We start from the raw sequence: 20,558 nt of genomic DNA on the forward strand, positions 1-20,558 counted from the left end.
ACAGAGGAGCTTCTGATTGGGCATGGGGGGTTGCAAGGTGAGTGGAGGACAGGATACTCGGAGCAGGGGGAAGAAAGGGTAGATGAGGGGCCCTGGGAGCTGGGCACAGGAGCACTGAGGTGGGAGCGGAGCTGCGGAAGGAGGCAGGCAGGAGCAGGATGCCCCGTCCAGGGGGTTGAATTTTCTCCCAGTGCCGGTAGAGAGCCCTGGATGACTGGCAAAGCCAGGGAATGATGTGGTAACATTTGGAATGTCCATCAGTGAGGCTGTGGTTGAAAACACTGAGCCCCAAGTGTGGCTGCATTTATGGGTTACTGGGGTTTGGGGGCTGGCCAAGAGTGTTGGCCTCACTGAGCATGTCATTCCCACAGGGGGCGAGCCCACAGAGGAACTGTAGGTTCCTGAGCATCTGCCCACCGTGTCCTTGGGAGGCTCCCAGCATTCTGCCCTGCTGAACACGTGCACGATGCTTCTGGGGTCAGGAGAAGCCTTTGTCTGTGTGCAGAGCAGTGTCTGACTTTTGGGGGACACGCATTGGACTGGAATGAGCCCCCTTAGGAAATCACTTGCCCTCAGTGGTGGTGGAGGAGGAGGAGGATGGCTTCTGCATTTGGGAACTGAGGATCTTAGGCAGAAACACCAAGTCCCTCATGTTCCTGGAGTCTTGTCTGAAGCAGCCCGGGGTGCCTGTCCTGTGGATTCTGGCTCCCGCCAGCCATCAGGCCAGGACGTTCACGTAGAATCTGTTTTCCCAGGGGATCTGGCCAGGGCAGGGTTGGAACCTCCCGCTGGTTCTGGGCCATCCCCATTCCCGGGGTGGGGAATTGACCTTGAGCTAACCAGGAGGAAGGGTGACTTCAGAGCCAGGCTGGGCTTCAGGGGTCCCGCACTCTGACAGGCCTAGTGGAGGGCATGCCGTGTGAAGAGCTGGCAGCCCCCGGCCTCTCTGAGGGCCTCCAAGAGCCCACCTGCACATCCCTCCCAGGCCCCTGCAGCCCGGACTGCCAGGTGCTTTGATTCCGCTCCTCACTCATGGCCTCTGCTCAGAAAGGGGGGTTGGAAGGGAGCGCACAAGCCCGGATGTGGGAGTCCCGCCACACCGCCATTGCTCACCAACATTTGGAACTCGTCTTCTCGAGTTTGCTGGTGGTTTTCCACTTGATCCTTCAAGGGGCTCTTCCTCTCGGTGTTTCCTCAAGCACTGACTCAAGACTAAGGGGTTCTCTTTCCTTTCATTGTCTTTAGCCAGAAGTGGATTCCCCCGTCCCACCAGACAGGGGCAGGAGTCAGGAGTCGATGCAGAGCCAGCCCCAAGAGCCCGTCAGCATTCCCCAGACACTGACCAGCACGCTGGAGCACATTGTAGGCCAGCTGGACGTCCTCACCCAGGTAGGCCGTGACGTGAATTCACCCCATCGTCTGCACTTGGCCTGGCATTTGGACCATTTGAAGGTGGCCAGCGAGTGCTGGTTTGTTTGTTTTAATCTGTCAAAACTTTTAGTATTTCGTCTTTTTTTTTTTTCTCTCCTTAACCACATCACCGTCATCACACCCAACAAGGTTAACGATAATTCCTCAATACCATCCAGTATTCTCAGGGGTCACTTTTAACGGGTTCAGGATGCACAGAGGGAGAAAGAACTAGGTAAGGACCGAGGGGATGCGGGCGGCACATTAAAGAGCCGAGGCGACATCGCTCACGACTGTGGCCGTTGATCGGGTGCCCAGCTCCCCGGGCCTCCCCATTCCTGCTGTCATTAACTGCGCCAGGCCAGGTCGAGGCCCGCTCGGAGCCGCGAGCTCCTTGCCTCCTGGCTCCCAGGCGGCGACCCCAGCAGGCCCGGTGCAGCTGAACAACCCAGTGTCCCTAGACACCGGCGAGTTCCTGAAGGGGAAACGATTGACACAGCTGCCTGCACTGCACCCCCAGCCCTCCCCCGCGGTACCTGCGTCTCCCGGCAGGGCTGGGAGCTGCAACTGGCTCCCGAGCCCGGCCTACCCGGGTCCCCCGCAACCTGCTCTTCCTGATGCCTGTTCCCGCACCGAGCTTTCAGCACCACGACCTCCGGTTGCTGGGTTTTTAAAAAATATAATTATAATGTACCTATTTTCCAGCCCAAATTAATGAAATAGAAGTGCCTGCCCTGGGCTCCTGGCTTTCAGAGCCATCCGATCCCTGGCCAAGCCACTGGACCCCAAAATCACCAACACTGAATCCTGCCAGAGAGTGCCCACCCAGTGCTGGCCTGGGCCACAACAGAGCTTTGAAAGAAACGCTATCCGTTCATTTGACTCTTCGCTGGGTGGGCACTCCAGGGACGTGCCAGGGAACTGCGTGCAGTGAGTCAAGGCATCCGAGAGCCCAGGCTCTGGGTTCGAGCTTGTACTGCTTCTTATCCTCTGAGCGACCTTGGAGACATCCCTTCGGCTCTCCAAGCCCTGGTGTGTTTATCTGTGATGAGCCTGCCATGTTTGTGGTCAGCATTAAAGGAGATGAATCTGCAGGAAGTGTTTGACCTGTGCCTGGCCCTAGATAGCTGCTCAGTAGATGTTAGCTGTGGCACTGACCACCCTCATCAGGGAGCTCAATGTGGCCCCATCACCACCAGAGGCATAAGTGCATCTGGCAGCTCATAACACAGACTTGCATTGCAGCAATTCCAGTGAGAGCAAAGCGCCCTGACGAGAGGTGGCAGCCAGCACTGCGGGCGTGCCCAATGGGGCATCTTCTGCTGGGGTGGAAGAGCGGTCCTGCAGAGGGAACAGCCTGCCTGCAGGTCTGGAGGGGCCATGGGCACATCCAGGCAACAAGCAGAGCCCAGCACAGCTGACATGGGGCATGTAGGTGGTGGTGGCAGCTGGGCCGAGGCAGGACTTAAAGGTCCTCAGGCCCCTTCCCTCCTGGGCTCTGGGTGCAGACCCCCCCATCTGTGCTGGCTCGCGGCTAGAGGGGGAATGCAAGAGGGAGGCCGAGGACCCTTGGGTCTCTGACGGAGATGGAGCTGAAGTGGCGTGGCGTCCCTTCCCTACCTCTGGATCTGAGGCTAAGTGCGAAAACCTCCTCAACTTTGTGTCCCATGGTCCATGGCGTGTCACAGCATCCCAGCTGGTACTGCACACACTGGACCCACTGAAGGAAGGACATTTGAGGGGAAAGGTCAGGCATCGGTGACTAGGGGATGGTGGGACTATGCGCACATCATACAGACATTGCCGAGAGCCTCTTAGCCCTGGAGGAGGAGGCGTGTGCTGAGAGAGGGAGTTGAGCAAAGACGTAGAAAACTTCTCCCACCTCAGAGCCGTCAGAAACTGCCAAGCCTGCCTCATGTTCTTCACAGCCTCGTCAAGTGAGAGTTCAGGGGAGGTGGAATGAATTAGAACGTTATAGGATAAAATTGGAAATTAAGTCTGAGAAGGTAGTTAAAAATAGCCTCATTGGATCCAGAGGAGTATAACACTAGAAACATTTCCTGTCACTGTGTGTTAAGGGCGTACATGGAAGGTTTTTGTTATGTGTTAGCAGTCAGGAGTCTGGTAGTAACTTTGTAAGAAACTGGCATCACAGGGAATAAGTGAAACCTTGGCCTGTGGCCGGGGTCACACCGCTCAGCCCCTTTGCAAATCCAGACAGCACTGCCCCCCCACCAGCGGCCAAGCCCATCAACCAGTCACCCGCTTTGCATTCCTGAAAGCCACAAAGTGTGGCGTGTTCCTGATGGAGTCAACATATTTTGAGGCAACTTGGGTTCCACAGATGAAGCCCCCAGTTGAGACCTTAGAGTGCAACCTGTTTTCAAAATGGCATGGGGAAGCGTCTGCACGAATTAGCGTACTACCTCGGGCTTGGTCGCCAGTTGTTTTCCAGGCCCACGTCCCCTCCTGGAGTTGGGGCCCTAGCTGAGGTGTTTAGCTCCAGCCAAAGCTGCCCCTCCCGTTGGGACCAGCCTGGCTGCGGGCAGCCCCCTCTCTGGAGGCTCCCCTGAGGCCTAGAGCCGGGTGACCACCGCTGTCCACCCCATGCGGGTAGCTCAGCTGGGGCTCTGCGCCTACTTGGCCTGTGGGTGTTGGCCTCAGATGCTTTCCCCTCAGCGGCGCTCCTCACCCTCCTGGCGTGCGCCTGTGCTCTGGAGGAGCAGAGGTGTCGCGGCCACCCCGACACTGACACCTACTTCAGAGTTCTCTGTCTGAATCATGCTGTTCTCCTCCGTCCCGCCCCATCACTGCCCCTTCCCTCCCCCACAAGGAAGTCTATTTCTAAGCGGCCTCCGAGAGGGACACTGCCTTCTAGGTCCTGTGGGCCTCCGTCCTGAAGAACATCCTTCAGGGAAGAAGCCCAGGGCTACAGTGGGCAGTGGCCAGGATGTTTACTGAGCGAGTCACAGAGCCTCCAGTCCCAAGTGACAGAAGGCGCTCCGCTCTGGATGCACACTGTCCTCAGAGCCTGCCTTCCCGCTCAGCAGGCTGGATGCGGCCCAATGATCGAACCCTCTCTGAAGGTGTGTGGCCCATTTGGCACCCGTCTGAAGGCTAAGGACCCGGCCTCAGTCCTCGTCCGTAGCCGCTCTGTGCAAACCAGAGGCCCAGAGGTCAGGCGGCTGAGCAGGCCTGGGGGAAAATGTGGCTCAGAGCTTGTTTGGGTGCAAGTCCTGGCTTTTCCACTTCTAGCTCAGTGACCTTGGGCAAGTCACTTAACCTCTTCGTGCCTCAGTTTCCAGATCCGGGACACAGAGCTGATAATTGCATCCACTTTACGGGCCTCTTGTGCGGATGGGATGTGTCAGCCTGTGTGAAGCTCTTTGAACGGTGCCCAGCGATGCCATGTGCTGCTGACGTGTTCAGTGCTGCTCCTGCTGCTGACCTTGTCACTCTTCAGGGCCTGGCTGGCATGGGTGCAGGGGGATCCTCACGACGGCACCAGAAACAGCTCCCCAGTTCCCCCTGCCTCCCTGCCCAGGAGAGCCATTCCCCCGCCCTCACAGCAGGTGTGGAGGGTTCCCTCCGTGCACACGCGTTCACTGAGCCTTTTCTGTGTGTGGGGCCCTGGGCGAGACCCAATCCCACCCTTAGGAGGGCCCAGGACTGAATCTGCTGATGTCAGAGCCAGGCCTCCTAGGAGGAGCAGGCAACCAGGACCGTGGGAGACAACTGGGCAGAGTGTGCCAGACGGGAGTCCCGTGGGCCAGGTGGAGAGGGCCACGAGTCCTTTGGCCTGGGCTAACAGAAGAAGCAGCGTAGGCGTTTGCACTCCTGGTGCGGCCACTGAGCAGGGCAGAGTCGGGCCAGACCCACGCTGAGGGTCTGTCATGGAGTAGGGACAGGGACACAGAGAGGTTGGGACCTGGGCCGGGGGTGGAGCTGTCAGGGCCCTTCCCCCAAGAGGTGAGTTCTGCAGCTGCCCTGGCTCAGGTTCACGGCAGGAGGGAGGAAGCGGGTGAGGAAACGGGCAGGACAGCACAGCAGTCAGCCCCTGCGATGCCGCTGGGCTCCCAAGGGAGTGAGGCACTTCCTTTAGCCCCCATGGAAAGCAGACTGCCCCAGGGACATGTGCGGCATCTGAATCCAGCCCTTTAACTCCTGAATTGGGGTTGTGTGGTTTTATTTTTTTAGGAATACCTTTTTAGTAAAGTGCATACATTGTTTTTCAAAAGTGTATTTATTCAGGGAGATAGGATGGGATGACCTTGCAAGGTACACAGCCCTTCGTGCATCTCATGCCCGGACAGGTTCACTCTTCGGGCTGCCCTGGGCTGTCGGGTCTCCCCACAGTGTTGTTTTAAATGGGAAGTCCTCAGAGTGTGGGGATCACTTCCTCATCATAATTTTCCTCCTGATGTTTATCTGTGGCCCGCAACTTTCCAAGGGCTTTCCTCTGCAGCCCTGTGTTATCCTCCTGTCTGGTGCTCACAGGTCACCTCATGCCTGGTGCAGATAGGGTGTTGTGCCTAGATACGGCTTGTGCCTGGACCAGCTCTGGGGTCCACTCAGCCTGGGGCTTCTCCAGGATGCCAGGTGATCCTGAGCTCGACCTGCTGTAGGTCAGAGCTTCCCCAGCTTCCCTTGCTAACCATTGTGTAACCATTCCCTTGCTAACTGTGTAGTTAGGTATGGCTTCATTGAGAAGTTCATCTGCAAACCAAACTTGACCTTTCTGAAAGTTAAGGCCAGAAGCTCTTGCTCAGCCCTCTGTGATCACAGAGTCCAGCAGGCCCGGCCCCTGAGGTCACCAGCCAGAGAGCCCACCGCCTTGCCCTGGCCCTTCTTTGTGTGGGGGAACCCCCCCTTGCCCCTGTGAGATTGCTGTTTGGGGCCTCACTGAGCCCCTCAGTACACTGATCCCAGCTGGACCCTGTGTCCTGAGCAGCCAGGGTGTGTTTGGCCTTACACGTCCCTGTCAGCTGTGGGGAACAGAGGTACCTCCCTTGGGTGTCAGGGCTGCTCTGCTCAGCCCAGTGAGCCACTGCCCATTAACCTGGGCGTACTTGCCCTCCTGGTCTTGAGGGCCAACTCCACTACTCATCACCTGGGTGACCTTGGGCAGGTAATGTTGCTCCCCAGAGCCTCAGCTTCCTCGCATGTAAAGTGGGGACAGCCAAGCCTGCTCGTGTCCTCTGAGCACTATGGTGAAGCTCTGGATTACCTGGGTGTGCTAGGTCGATGTTCTCCAAGGGTCAGTGTGGGAAAACACCAGTGTGGTCAGGTGACACAGCAGTGGACATTCCACGCGTGTCTGTAACTGCTGGAGTCCCATGAATGCTTTTGAGCTGCCAGTGAGATGTAGTGGTCTGACTAGGCATTAGGATGAGAGGGAGACAAAGAGGAGGTCTTTCTCAACGTCCAGGAAGGCCCAGGAGGAGGGCCCAGGAGGTGACGAGAGGGACTGGGTGCCTGGGGACTGTTGAAAATCAGGGGTGGGTCGTGGGGCCCATTAGATGCGGTCCTTGAACCCAGACCCAGGCATTGGGGCCAGGATTGAAGCTCTTCAAAGATGTATATATATATCTTGTGACAGCCATCCTCTGAATTGAGTTACCGTAATGGTTGTGGGGGAAATAGATTTCCAAACGATGGGATTTAGGTTTTTCTTTGGGTGACTTTTTGGTTTTCAAAACCCCTCATGGGAATTCTCAAACGCAACTAGGGCTGAGGTCACAAGTATGGGTGATGGGAGCCGTGTGTGTGCCCCCCCTTCCTCTCGGGAGCCTGTCCTGGGCCCCACCTTCTCCTCTCCCCATCTGGGGAGAACACACACCTGTCCTGCCGCCACCCTGGTCACTGTCCTGCTGGGCCTGCCCCAGTCTTCTCCTCCTGAGATAGATGGCTCAATCCCAGAGCCCTGCAGGAGTCAGAGCAAAGCTCAGAACACGAGTTAGAAGCCGCAGATGCTCTGGCACAGCCTTGCCTCTTCCTGAGAAAGCCATGGTTTCCTCCTCCACTGAGGGGAAACTTGAGGCCCTGCCCATCTGTCTGCCCTCTGGGGTGGGCAGCAGAGGTCGGCGTCTCAGGTGGGGCCGGGACTGCTCTTAGGGCCTTCTTTCCATGAGTCGCCCCTCCCCTCCACCCCTGGCCGGGCCCCTCCCCTTGTGGCCACTCCAAGAGGAGGGGCTCCACAGTGGACCCCTGCCAGTCCTGCCTGCTTGGTGATGGGCATTCAGAGGCCTGACCTTTCCCCTGGTGTTCTTCTGGGGGTTCTGCCAAGTGATTTAGGGTCCCTCTCGCAGGTGCTGGGACGGTCACCAGTGAGCAGGGAGAGGCTGTTTTCACAGCCAGAGTCCCCTGGGAGCTCACCTCCCGCCTTGGCTCCCTTCACTTCCTTCACCAGCTCCTGAGTGACCGAGGTTGGGTGGTGTCTGGAAGTTGCAGGGGCCCTGGGTCTTCCTCGAGGGCGAGGGTGTGGGCGTGGGGCGTGGCACGGCAATGTGGGCGGTACCCGGGAGCTAGGGAGGCTGCAGTGCGGGGCCTGGGCCCGGCAGGCGGCCGGTGGTTTCGCCTCAGAAGCCCACAGCAAAGTTATTTTTGACTCCGATTTCACGTCTTGCTGCTTTTTAAAAATACCAAGCCATGAAATTCCTGCTCCAACTGTGTTTTCTCATGGCAGCTGTGCTTGAGGCTGGCCACAGCAAGGCTGTGATGTCACACATTCAGGTTCCTGTGACTCACTGGGGGCCGATGGGCTCGGGGACCGGAACATGTGCGCCGTGGGAAGCAGCCGCGGGCAGGCCACCCAGCCCTGTGGTTTAAAGGTCCAGGTTGTTGCAGCGCTGCTGACCAAACTCAACAAGGATAAGGATTTTGGCCTGTTTGCTTTGGGGAGTTGGATAGAGTGACCCATTGCTTCAAGACACCCTGCCCCAGCCCCCCAAGTTCCTGGCGGTTTCCTATCTGATGGGCTGCTCGGGTGAGGCATCCCACACAGGGAAGGTGGGAATACTGGGCAGGCCCGGTGTGGGCCGAGCTGCCTGACCATTCTCAGGGGCTCTCGGGGTCCCTCTTTCCCGGACGGACCAGCTGTTGTTTGTGGAAAGAGACTCCAGACTTTAGAGCAGTTCTGCCATTTTCCCTGGGGGCGGATACTCCCAGGTGTGCCCAGATGGAACTTGTCGGGATGGTGTGCAGTGAAAGCACCTCCCCGCCCTCCGCAAGTAATCCCCTTTTGTGAGGGGTGTGCAGCCCTCCCAACGGCGCTCACATACCCAGGCAGGACCGCAGGGGTGATTGTTGCTGGTTTCCGCAAGAGCGGGCCCTCCCTCCACAGCAGCCTATCTCGCCACTTAGCCTTGACCGTGTATAATGTATAATCCCAAGTGGGTTTAGCCAGCCTCCTCTTCCTGGATATTTAAGGGCTGCCCTTGGGCCAGAGTCGACTTCAGGACAGCCGGACCTCCTGCCACTTGGGGTTTGGAGACTTGTTTTTCCTCTGTTAAGAGCCTGCTTCCTAGGGACAAGGGACTGAAGACACTATGTTAGACACTTGGGGTCTGACTCTAGCCAGTTGCAGGGGGGCTGGGCCCTGGCCCTTCCCCAGCCCTGTTGCTCATTTTGACAGTTTATCCAGAGGCTTCTCCGGCTTTGCAAATGCAGAGGCATGGGGAGTACCAAGTCAGGGCCAGTGTGCTGGCAGCAGTCAAAGACGGGGCGAGCTTGTGTTTATTATTGCGTGAGGGGCTGGATGGCAGCTCCGTATTCTATCCTGTCTGCGGTCGTGGCAGAAAGCACCCCCTCCCCAAAGAAGCTGCAGATGGAAGGCCCCTGCCCACCAGATGGGCTCGGGATGGCTGCGGTTACCTCTGGGGCCTGGGAACATTCACGGTCTTATGAGATTTCCCCTGTGAGGCCCAGAGCAGGCCTGGAGCTGGGGGCTGGGGAGCAGAGGCTGGAGCGGGAGATCTAGGAGAGCTAGGCCCATGCAGGGACATCTCATTCAGACTGACTCTGGATGATTCTGAGAGGAGGGAGGAAGGGGACCCAGGCGATTTGCTCTCACTGCTCTGGGGACCCAAGGGCCCTCCAAAGAAGGGTCAAGCACAGGCCACAGGAAGGGGCCTACGAGTCTTCTGGTTGTGACAGGCAGCCTCAAACGGGCCTACATGGCTCTGAGATTAGCCAAGCCCCAGCTGCCCCATGGCCACTTGGCGCCCTTCTGCATGAAGCGCCGTGAGAGCTGGGTCGGGAAAGACTGCAGTCGGGCCTGCCATTTCCCTCCGCCCGCTCTGCAGAGGGCCCTTTCTGGGCCTGGACTGTTGGTACAGACCCTCACTGTACCCACGGTAGCCTCGGCTCTGTGGGAGGAGAAAAAACGGAAAGGAGCTTTGAACTCAGCAGAGCGTGGCATTTGGGGGAGCGATTCTGTTCCCCACATTCTGATCTGGGCCTAGGTGGTAGCTCCAGAAAACCAGCCAAGATGAGAGGCTGGGTCTCCCACTGTGGCTCAGCAGGCACTCTGCAGGGCAGGGGGAGCCTGTGAGCCTTCGTCCCTGAGGTGGGACTGTTGGACAGGGGCCACAGTCTGACTTGCCAGGCTGCACTGAGTTTTTCCGGGCCTCCAACAAGCTACCAAGCAGTCTCTGACTTGTGATGGTTGTGTTTTATCAGGTGCTGGCAAATTAACTATTTTATATGGATTGCTGAAAAAGTGAGCATCTGAAGAAAGGGGATACTGAAGGCGGTCAAGGCCAAGGTTCATGCCCCGCTGTCAGCCCTGTTTGGACTTACCCTGGAGCCAGAGTACAGCTGAGCAGTGACTGGCATCCTGCACCTTGGGGCCTGTCCCTGTCAGACACTTGCCTTCCCTGGTGGCGTGCCCATGGCTGGCAGAGAGATGAGCTTGAACCCAGGCCAGGGTCGGTGTGGCGGGGGCTGTGGCTCAGGTCTTCCTCCTGGTGTGGGTAGCACCCCACGGGGCCCTGCAGCATCCGGTTTTAATGGATGTTGGTGAGTGGCCCCACTTTTAATAGCTTCTCCTTTGGGGGTAAGCAGTAATATGGAAAAGCCTGCATTTATTTAAAAGGAGTTGCTATAAAGCCATAAGGAAAGTAAATTAGCCAAGATTCCTTAATGTCATAGCTAATCCACCAATAGAAAATAGTGTCCCATGCACTTCCCGAAGAGAGCTAATCCTCGTTAGAGGTGGGGGCTGGGGGATGCAGAAACGCCCAAGAAATCCTATATCCCTGAGACAATGTGAAGCAGAAACATGGACCTCTGGGCTCAAGGGACAAAAGCTCATTTGTGTTGTTGGCAGCAGACTGGAGGGTGACGAGAGGTGGTTAAAAAGACAGTTACTGAGCCCAGAGAGGTTGCAAGGAATTTCTGTAGAAACTTGTTTTTCTGTGCATCAGCTGTGTGTGATGCTGGACAAGTTAACATGTCAGACGTCAGCATGAGCGGGAATCTCCACTCCTCCCCCTCTGAAGTTTAGGCCCCGAAATTTTTAGTCCTCATCAAATCGGCATGAGGTGGGGAGGGGAGGAACTGGGCTGCTTCCTGGATTCCTACCCCACTTTGCGCACCCCTACTTCCTGCTGAGGCCAGGAGGCTTCCTCCCTCCCAAGGCCATCTGGCGGTGGCCCTTCGGGCTCCAGCCTGCCCACCCTCCACTCCCTCCTCTGCCAGCCCCTCAAGCCCACCAGGCCCAAGGCCCAAGCTGGGGGGAATGTTCCTCACCAGCCAGCCAGGCTCACCCCCAGAGTAGGGCTGCCCCAGGCCCGGGGAACCTGGACTGGCCGGTGCAGGACCGGCCTCCTCTGCATTCCCATGGCACTCAGGGTCTGGCTTGTGTCCATCCAGCACTCATTGTGCACATGTGATGTGCCAGCAGCTGGGCCTGGGAGCAGGAAGACAGTGGTGAGCGAGAATAGACAGAAACCCCTGTCCTCGTGGGGCTGGCACTCTGATGGCTGTCAGCAGGCCGCTCGAGGGCCAGCGTTCACAACTCTGACTCGAAGGCCCCTGTACCACAGACCTTCAGGCGCTGGGCCGAGGCTGGGGCTGAGAGGCAGAGCCTTTGGTGGTAGGAAGAGCTGGGTCCAGACCAGCAACCCCAGGGAGATGGGCTGGCCCCTCCGGCCCCCATTCACCCCTGACATGTGGCAACGGGCTGGCCAGGGCACCATCAGCAAGCCAGGGCCCTGCGTGTGTGTACACACACGAGCACGAACACCGAGAGCCAGAGCCAGAGCTGCCAGGAGACAAGGCAGAGCCAGGCAGGCGCTGAGCCCAGCAGCCCCACTTTGTTTTGATAGCTCACAAGACCCCACAGCAAAGAGATTCCCCTTTTGTTGCATCTGTTTTAGATCTTTAGAATCTGAGTGAAGTCAAAACCCTTCTACAAGGGAGATTAATTCCACACTGTTCCATCTTTGCAGTGAAACCATAGGAAAGTTAGACATTCTGTGCGGCACTGTCGAGACGGGGGCGTTGAGCCAATGGCCAGCCCCTGGATGTTTCCCACAGCCTGGCACAAGTGCCCCCAGTGGCATGGCTGGGTGACTGTGCCCTCGCCCTGAGACCCAGGGCACCTGGGACCCCCTACCCCCCAGGAATCTGACTCCTGTGTTGGGGGAAGGGGGCTGGGGTGCCCCAGCCCCTCTGGGGAGACCGCCTGGAGGAGCCAGAATCAACCATAAGCCTGGAAATGATTAAAAGGAACTTTCCGTCACAGGAGAACTTGAAGAAGCAGCCAGACCACCACGTGCCCTGATGGCTCAGGCCCTCCGAGGCCTGACCACAGGCCACCTTCTTTGGAGCCTCATCAAGCCCCACCTGTGCCTAGGGCCGCCCCCTCAAACAGCCATGGCCCCTGTGAGCTGGGGGAGCCATGTTGCCCACGGTGCATCCCTGCCCAGAGCATGTGCCATGTAAATAGTAGCTATTAATAAAGTGTTGGGTTGGCCAAACAGTTTGTTTGGGTTTTTCCATAAGATGTTATGGAAAAACCCGAACGCACTTTTTTTTTCGCCAACCCTATTACGATGGCTCTACAAGAGGTGCGTTGCACAGATGAGGAATCTGAACCCCTGGTCAGGTAACTTGCCCAAGACCACTCAGCAAGTTAGTGATCAAGTTCAGATTTGAGCCCAGGCAGTACAGCTCCAGAGCCTGTGCTCTTACCACCTGGGACAAAGGTGGGGACCAGGAGTCACTCTGACAGCATTTTCTAAGGCCCACACCTGTGTCACAACCATGACGTGGTGAGAGAGGAGGAGGGCAGGGACCCGAGCACTGGGGGGTGGGAAGGGGGGGATGAGGGGGACTTCTTGGGGGAGCAGGGCCAGAGTGGGGCTTCGAGTAGGTGGGCTTTGGGCAGGGAGAGCAGTAGTGACGGGCAACGCAGGCCTTGAGTGCCATGTGAATGCCACATCCAGGAGTCTGGCCTTTCTTCCTGAGCTCTTGAACAGAAAAGGAATATAGCAGAAGCAGCGTGGAGGGCAAGGAGGTGAGGAGTCACCAGGAAGCTGAGGCAAAAGGATGGGGACTGAGAAGAGGCAGTCACCAAGTGGGACGTGCCTGGGGTCCTCAGCACTCACTGTATATTGGGGGCCCTGGGGTCCTGGGTCAGGCGAGGAGACTCCTTGGGCAGAGCTGTGATGCGACTACCGCGCCCAGCCTGACACAGCAGCCAGAGGGGGCTTGGACATTCCCTGCACCCTCGTCAGCCCTTCCTGCGGCCTCCCCGACCCGCTCCAGTGCCCTTCCATGCTCACCATTCCCACTGCCCTCCGCCGGCCTTCTCCCAGGTGCTGCCTCTGCCCTACATGCGTCCCTTCTTTCAGCCTGACCTTCTCCCCACGCTGTAGCAGGTGTATGCTTGTGTGGCACTCCTACCCCCAACCGTTTCAGCCCTCTTGCCCCACTGCCCCTTTTGCCCCATTCGGACACTGAGGTCCCAGTCTCCTGGCTTCCTGAGACTGCCATCCCAGAGCAGTTTTAGTTCCCCCTTGCCACAAGGCAGAGTGCTAGAGGGGGCACGTGGCTGGATGTCAGCTCTCTGCTTCCATCGTCAGTTTGTTTCTGGCCCAGCCACCCTGTTCACCTCTGTGCAACCTGTCTTCCATGTTCCAGGGAGGCCCAGGAGGGCCTTTCAACCATAGAAACCAATACCACTCACCTAAGAGGGGCCCCATGCACCCTGTGGGGCTCTGCTTAGAGCAGGAAGTGGCCATGGAAGTGCGCTGGCTGGGGGAGTGGGGTCTGCTGGGAAGAAGGGTTGCCTGCAGAGCTGGACAGCGTTGGGGAGTGTGGTGGGAAGGCCTGGAGTGAGTGAGGCCTGCACACGTGGCAGCATTTCATAAGGAACTAGCCCAAGAGCTGAGAAATGTGGAGAGAACGGCTGGCTGGTCACCCTCATTCTTTTCCCTTCCTCCAAAATGTTTTTCACTATCAGTCGTGGCAGCTTTGCCAAAAGCCCGCCCAGATAGGACTGGTACTGCATCCCATCAGTGCCTGGAAGCCCCTCAGAGCCAGAGTCTCTCGTTGCTGCATGTGATGGGCACCTGACAAGTGTGAGAGTGGATGATGATGTCAGGAGGGCTCGTGAGGGTTCTGTGGCCCCTCAGAGCTTTGTAGAAGTTATGGCTCCAGTTTTCCTGCTACATTTGCACACCAGTATGTGCAAGAGACCTTCAATAAAGGTGGCGGCAGCAGTGGCTCTGGAAGGAGGAACAGCTGCTGGAAGGGACCTGGCTCCGGGGGTGCGCTTTGGTCCGTTTCTGAAGTGCCAGTTCACCCTCTGTGGTTTCACCACCTGTTGTGAAACTAGGTAGCCATGATCCGTTCCCAGGCTGAGCCCCTTCTCCCAGAGTCCACTCTGGATCCAGTGCTTGGAAAAGTGGCCACGGGCATGCAGGAGCACCATCCTCCCTGGCTGTCCCTGCTCAGATTTGTGAATCTGGTGAGGCAGTGCTAGGGAGTGGAGGCGTCCCATTCCTGTCCCTTTTTGGATAAGGGCCCTGGGACCCCTCCTACATCTTCCTTGTGACCGCTGTACTCTCTTCCCTGTTCAATCACTCCAAACCAACCACACGGGCCTCCTGACAGTGCCAAGAGTGTGCTGTGTTCTTCTCTGTCTCAGGGCCTTTGCACCTTGTGCTTGGAACACACTTTCTTTGGCCTGTCCTGTGCTATCTCCTCACAGAGGCCTTCTGGGCCTCCTGTCAGGGTTGGAACCCTCCTTCCCAGGTTTGCCGGCCCCAGAGCACGTGAGCCGAGTCAGGGGCCTGGACTCCACGCGGAGCTCAGTCCCTGTGGGCCAGACCGACACATCCTGCTGCTTTCTCTTTGCCTTCTCCCTAAACACAAAGTGAAAAGGGGATGAAAAGGAGACAGAAATGAGTACTGGGGGGGAAAGAGCTGAGGAAAAATGGAGGACAAGCCCACCTCAAGAAGAAACCAGGCTGAGGAGAAAAAAGAGGTTGGCAGGGCTGAAAGAAGGGGAGGACACACCGTGAGGAAGTGGGGCCCTGGGAAGTGGGCGGTCAACAGGAGAAAGCGGGGGCAAAGGAAGGGCCCACAGAGCCCAGGGAGAGCATGTGGGCCTGAAAGAACTGTGCGCTGCTCCACAAGGCTGTGGGCAGCTTGCATCGCCCACCTTCTGCTCTGTTCCACCCCTTCCGAGGGTGGGGGATTTATTCTCCCGGGGAGCCCTGGACTCCCGCCGCCTCCGTGCATTGCCCGCAGAACTCTTCCCTGGACCCGCGTGGAGCCCACGGGAGTATCGCGGCCTGGCCCCTTGCGGCTGTAGAGTCAGGCGGAGGCCCCACGTACCTGCTTTGCCTTTTCCGAGCATCACAGATGCGTGAGGCCCCGTCACAGGACTCGGGTGGAGGCTCTCCCCTTGGCCACCTCGGAGGCCAGTGGAGATACACAAACCCAGGCTCTGTCCCACGCAGGCCACTTTGGGCCCCGTGGGGTGCAGACACCTGATGACTCGATGCCAGCAGAGAAAAGGCATCTGAGGCAGCGAAGTTTGGACCTGTGGCTCTGTCAAAATGTCCCCAGTGCTGTGTTCCCTCCCACTTGGAGTTGGGGGCCCCAGGTACCAGACTTATCGCTGAGGACAGGCATTTTGGTGCAACTTCTCTGAGCAGCACTACAATTCAGAGGGGACTAAAAATAAAAGCCTGTCACTTTAAAATTGGTTATTTTTACACCACTCAGAAGGCCCTTCAGGATGTTTCATAAAACGTCTTACACTGTTGAACTGTGAGCGAGAGAAGCCTCTCGCCCTGTTAATGTTGCCCCAATAGGAGACAGATCACAATGTCTTCTCCCCACTCGGCAGGAAAGTCAGGATCTGAATTAGATGACCTTGCTGAGCCTCTCCCAGGGGGATTTTCCTCGGAGAGCTCCAGTGGCGAGTCATGCTGGGAACCCCGCCCCCTAGCCTGAGCTGGCCTCTTCCGTGCTCTTGGGTTTGTTCCCCAATGCCTCCAGCATCCTCCTCCCTATTGGGTCCCTGGGTTGGGCCGTCCCTCCATCAGTGCCCATTGAGGGGCCAGGCTGCTTTCCAGGGGGTTTCAGCAGCATCACTGACATGGTCCTGATGAGCCCTGGCCGGAGCCCCCAGTTCACCCACACTGGATTCTCCTCTCCAGTATCCAGGGGCTTGTGGATTCACTGCCCTCTCCCTCTCCCTCTCCCCCTATTAATGAGGATGATCTGAGAAATCCAGAATAACCAGGCTTTTTCCGACACCGCCACATGCCTGCCTGACCCTCCCATCCCTCTCAGAGGGGCCTCAGCCTGTCCAGTGTGGTGCCCATCCCTGGCCTCTCCTGCGGGGCCCATCCTCGGCCTCAGGAGCGTGTTCTCTCTTGTCCCCCATCTGACTCACCACCAGATGGTGGTGGTTCATACCTCATGGATATCTCTGATTTTGTCCACTTTCCTCCTTAGCCCTCTCCCCCAGTCCAAGCCACCATCATTCCCTCTCATTCTCTCTTGCCTCCATCATGCCTAGTCACAGCCACACAGCCACGCCCCAGGCCATCCCCATGGAGCAGTCAGAGGGGTCTCATCCCCGCTTGGCCTTGAACCCCCAGCACCTTCCTGCTGCTCTGCGGCTGAATATGAGGCCGCCAGGCATGGCCTGCAGGGCCCGGCCCCATCTCCTGCCTCCTCTGAGGCCCCTCTCCTGCTCGTTGCCTTCCCTCCCACCTCGGGGCCTTCCTGCCCCTCTCTCCTGGTGAGCTCCTCCTCAGTCTTAGCTCACTCCCTTCCTAGGGCCACCTCCCCTGGCTCTGACCAAGCAGCGCCTTCCATTTTCCCAGCGCACCCCGCTGGTCTGCGCAGCTGCTTAGCGCTTGCCTCTTCAACCTGCTGCGCACCCTGCGGGCCCAGCTGAGTCTGTCTGCTCTGGGCCATTGTCACCCCGGGCCTGGCACAGGCCAGTACGGCGTGGTGCCTGGGGAGGATCTGAGTGAGTGAAGAGTCTAGGGCCAAGGTTGGCAAACTTTTTCTTAATGGTAAATATTCTAGGCTCTGGGGGCCATAAGAGTCTGTCACAACTACTCAACCTGCCACTGTAGCCAGGAAGCAGCCATAGACAATATGTAAGCAAATGGGCACAGCAATAAAACCTTATTTACAAGAACAGACAGCAGGCTGAGTGTGCCAACCCTTGGTCTAGAGAAACAACAGAATTCATTCAACAGCGAAGGGAGTGTTTCTAAGGAAACGATTTTCCATGAGAAAGGGCTGTGGCTTCCTGGAAATCGCTGGTAACAGCAGGAGAAGGTGGTTCTGAAACAAGCCCCCACCTGACCCTCAGACAGGTGTGACTTTGAAGGTGACAATTATGGATCCCCTATGACCTTGCCCCAAGGGGCTCCCGTGTGGCTTGCAGGTGAAGGCCATGACCCTGGGAGGCAGACAGTGTTGGGCGAGGGCTAACAGTGTCCAGGCGTGGAGTCTGAATTCTGCTTCCTGTTGCTCCCATTCAGGGAGGGAGGTGCCTTGTTTGAAGTCAAGCCCAGTCTTGGGAGGTGTGGGGCGCCAGCAGTGACCAGGGCGAGTACCAGAGCATGTCTGGGGGCTGATCTCTTACGCTGTAGCAGCATAAACGCCCCAGTGAGAGAAGGCATCTGAAATTAAGGTGTTAGGGTCGTTTCTCATTGCATATCTATTAAAAGGTTGTTGGTATGTCCCTTTTAACCCTATAATATTGCCTTTCCATAGCTGTGACTTCTGTGATAATTCCAAACCTAAATGTTTAGCCAGATAAGAGACTCTACTTCATGGGCATTGGAGGTGTCTGAGGCCTGGGAACTGCCTTGGAGGGTGGCCTGATGGTGTGAGGGCGCTGCTGGGTGACCCTGAGGGATGGCCCTTCCAACCACTCCTGCTCATTTAATCCAGAGCCACCAGACCAAGTGGCTTGGACAGGACAGAAGGTGGCTGCCGCTGCGTGAGCACAGAGGTCCAGGAGCATGTTCTCAGGCTGCTTGAGCTTGGCCATAGGGTGGGGGACAAGCAGGTCTGCTGGGTCACAGGGCCAGTAGCCCTCAGGTGATGCCAGAGCGAGCGGTGGGGGCAGGGGCGACGGGGGAAGGAGTAGGTTAGGCCTCTCCTTATATGTGGTGGATGGGGACAGAGTAAAGGTGCACAGTTCCCGGTGCCTTAGCCAGCACTCTGAAGCCAGGCCACCAGGGTTCACAGTCCAGGTTTGTCATTTATATGCTGTGTGACTTCTGGCAAGTTAGTATCACTTGGTTGGTGCCTTGGTTTCCTCATCGGAAAAAATGGGGGTGATACAGGCTCCCACCCTGAGGGGTCATTGTATGGAACAGAATGCTTGGCATACTGTGAGCACTCCGTGAGTGTCAGCTGTCGAGCAGCCCCTGGAGCAGAGTGTGTCAGGAATCAGGATGGCCCCCCAGAACCCAGTCCTGGGTCTTCCCTCGAGTCTGGGCTTCACACCCAATTACAAAGGGGACCTCGTGTCTGGATGGCACAGGGCCAGGGAGAGGGCATGAGCTGCCTGGTTTCTCCAAGGTCAACAGACAGGAGGGCCCTCTCTGTGGAAGAGTTTGGACCCCAGAATGAAGGAGTTCCGGCTAATGGCCGTCTTTCCCAGACGCGTTGCCCAGACAGGTCTGCCCAGCAGCCAGAACCCTAGACTCCTCAGCCCCTTCTCCAGTTTCCCTTCGCCCTACTTAAAATTAAGTCAGAGGCCCATGGACACCCATGTCAGGCAGGGCCATTTCCTTTTTGGACACCTGCCACCACACCCAGCTTTCAACCCCTTGGGGACTTTGTGAGAGGCTGGGACCAGGTCATTCACCCTTGAATAAAAGGAAAGCAAGGTGACTGGGCTGGGAGTGTGGACTTAGAGGGACTGCAGAGGTGTCTGCCTTTCCAGTGCTTCTCCTCACCTTCCAGGGCAGGCGGGCCTTGTCTCCGGGCCTGGGGAGTATGGGCACCATGTAGCAGGACGAGAATTCCCAGGGCTGGGCCAGAGTATGAGGTGGGGTGAGCCACGAGCAGCCTGCTTGGCGTGGCCCCGAGCCTCAGGAGGGTACGGCTGCAGGCTCTGCTCTGCCCTCTGGGTGCTGAGGCAGCACATACTCACGGAGGCTTGCTGTGCCCCTGACACTTGGTTGTGGGGATATTGCTCTGAACCAACAGGTAAAGGTCACACTGCAAACACAGCCACATGACACGGCCTGGAATCGGTCCCTGCTAGCGATGCTGCTCCCTCCTCGCATGGGGCCCCAGCAGCTGGGGAAGCACGGTGGCGGTGGCGCGCGCTGTGGTGGCCTGGCTGACTCCCTGCAGGTGGCCGGCCTGCCTGCCCTCTCGCTGTGTGCATCGCCAGCCCTGAGCGTGTCTGACCTCTGCTACTTGGCTTCCCCGATCGGAGTCTTTTCATCAGTGGGGAAGCCCTTTCCCGGTGGAGGGAAGGCATATCAGCAAATCGGAGATCAGAGTTTCCAGGCTTCACTTTATCCCAGGAGGGATAACCGTTTCCCATGAAAATGAGGTCCCATGCTTTAGTGGAATGGGATTATTAAGACAAATTTGTGAAGCAGAGACTGTGTTCTAATGCACGGAAATCCAAAGTGTCCGTCCTCCTCTTCCTGGCCCATCCTTCCAGCTCAAAAGGGGTTTGGACGGGATCATACGTGACGGGGAAGAGCTGGGTGGACTTAATCTCTGGATGGTGGCCGCCACTGAGCATCTTGGCAGAGAAGGCTGGGGGTGCAGGGAGTAGGGAAAGTGGACACCAAACACAGAGATGACGTGACTCTTCCAGAAGCTTGCCTGGGAAAGGGGAGAAGCTGCAGGTTTGAGAAGGGTGGACTTTTTTTCAGCCTGTTTGTCTCTAACGTGCTATGAAGCATCCCCTCATAGCTCCCAAACGAAGGACCCCCAACACCCTCCCTCCATTCAGGGGGCTGGAGGTGAAATAAGCGATGCTTTTCTGTTCAAAGAAATTTAACATCATCAGATTTAATGCCATATTTCTACCGAGCTGAAGTATGGGCCCCCCATGGAACTAAGTAGAGGCCTCGTGAAATGCGTGGCACCCCTGGTATTGACATTGGCCCAGCACCCGCTGCCTCCACATTTGGAAATTCTGTCCCTGTGAAGAAAAAAAAATTTTTAAGTGCGTGCGTGTGTGTGTGTGTGTGTGTGTGTGTGTGTGTGTGTGTGTGTGTGTTGGGAGGGGGATGGTGCTGGGCAGAAGAGGAAAAGCTGGCTGGCTCCCCCACTGGGGCCTGGAGTCCAGAGCCATCGGAAAAAGTCTGGATGAGGAATGATTTTGGAGCTTGGCTCAGTGTGAGTTTTGCAGCAGCCAGTGGAAACTTCCAGGAATGCTGCTCTGGGCCAGCCGGGGGCTGTTTCCGCCGCCACTTTTATGAGCTGCAGACCCCCTCCATGGCTGACCGGCCAGCAGAGGGGAATCTGACCGTCTCTTTCAGCTCAGCTCTACCTCTCAGGGTGCAGTTCATATTCCACAGGCAGTAACTTTTCAGGCTCTGTCCTGTGCCCCAGGGCTCAGAGCCTTTGCAGCCCGGCCAACTCATCTAGAAGGGGCCAGCCGCCAGGAGGAGCAGCCTCCA

General features: G+C 57.4%; 1 protein-coding gene across 2 annotated transcripts in view; it reads left to right on the forward strand.

Moving 5' to 3' along the window:
• Positions 1-20,558, forward strand: part of POC1A (POC1 centriolar protein A) — a gene marked incomplete at both ends in the record, with an annotated part of 75,609 nt that overhangs the window by 53,781 nt on the left and 1,270 nt on the right. The window contains one exon of one of the 2 annotated variants that reach the window (XM_082847806.1): positions 1,246-1,389. The exons of the other annotated variant lie outside the window; for it this stretch is intronic. Coding sequence (XP_082703932.1) covers positions 1,246-1,389 — 144 coding nt within the window. The remainder of the gene's footprint in view (positions 1-1,245; positions 1,390-20,558) is intronic. 2 annotated transcript variants of the gene reach the window in all.

The sequence above is a fragment of the Leucopleurus acutus genome (genome assembly GCF_964270905.1).
Source record: "Leucopleurus acutus genome assembly, chromosome: 10".
NCBI classification, from domain to species: Eukaryota; Metazoa; Chordata; class Mammalia; order Artiodactyla; family Delphinidae; genus Leucopleurus; species Leucopleurus acutus.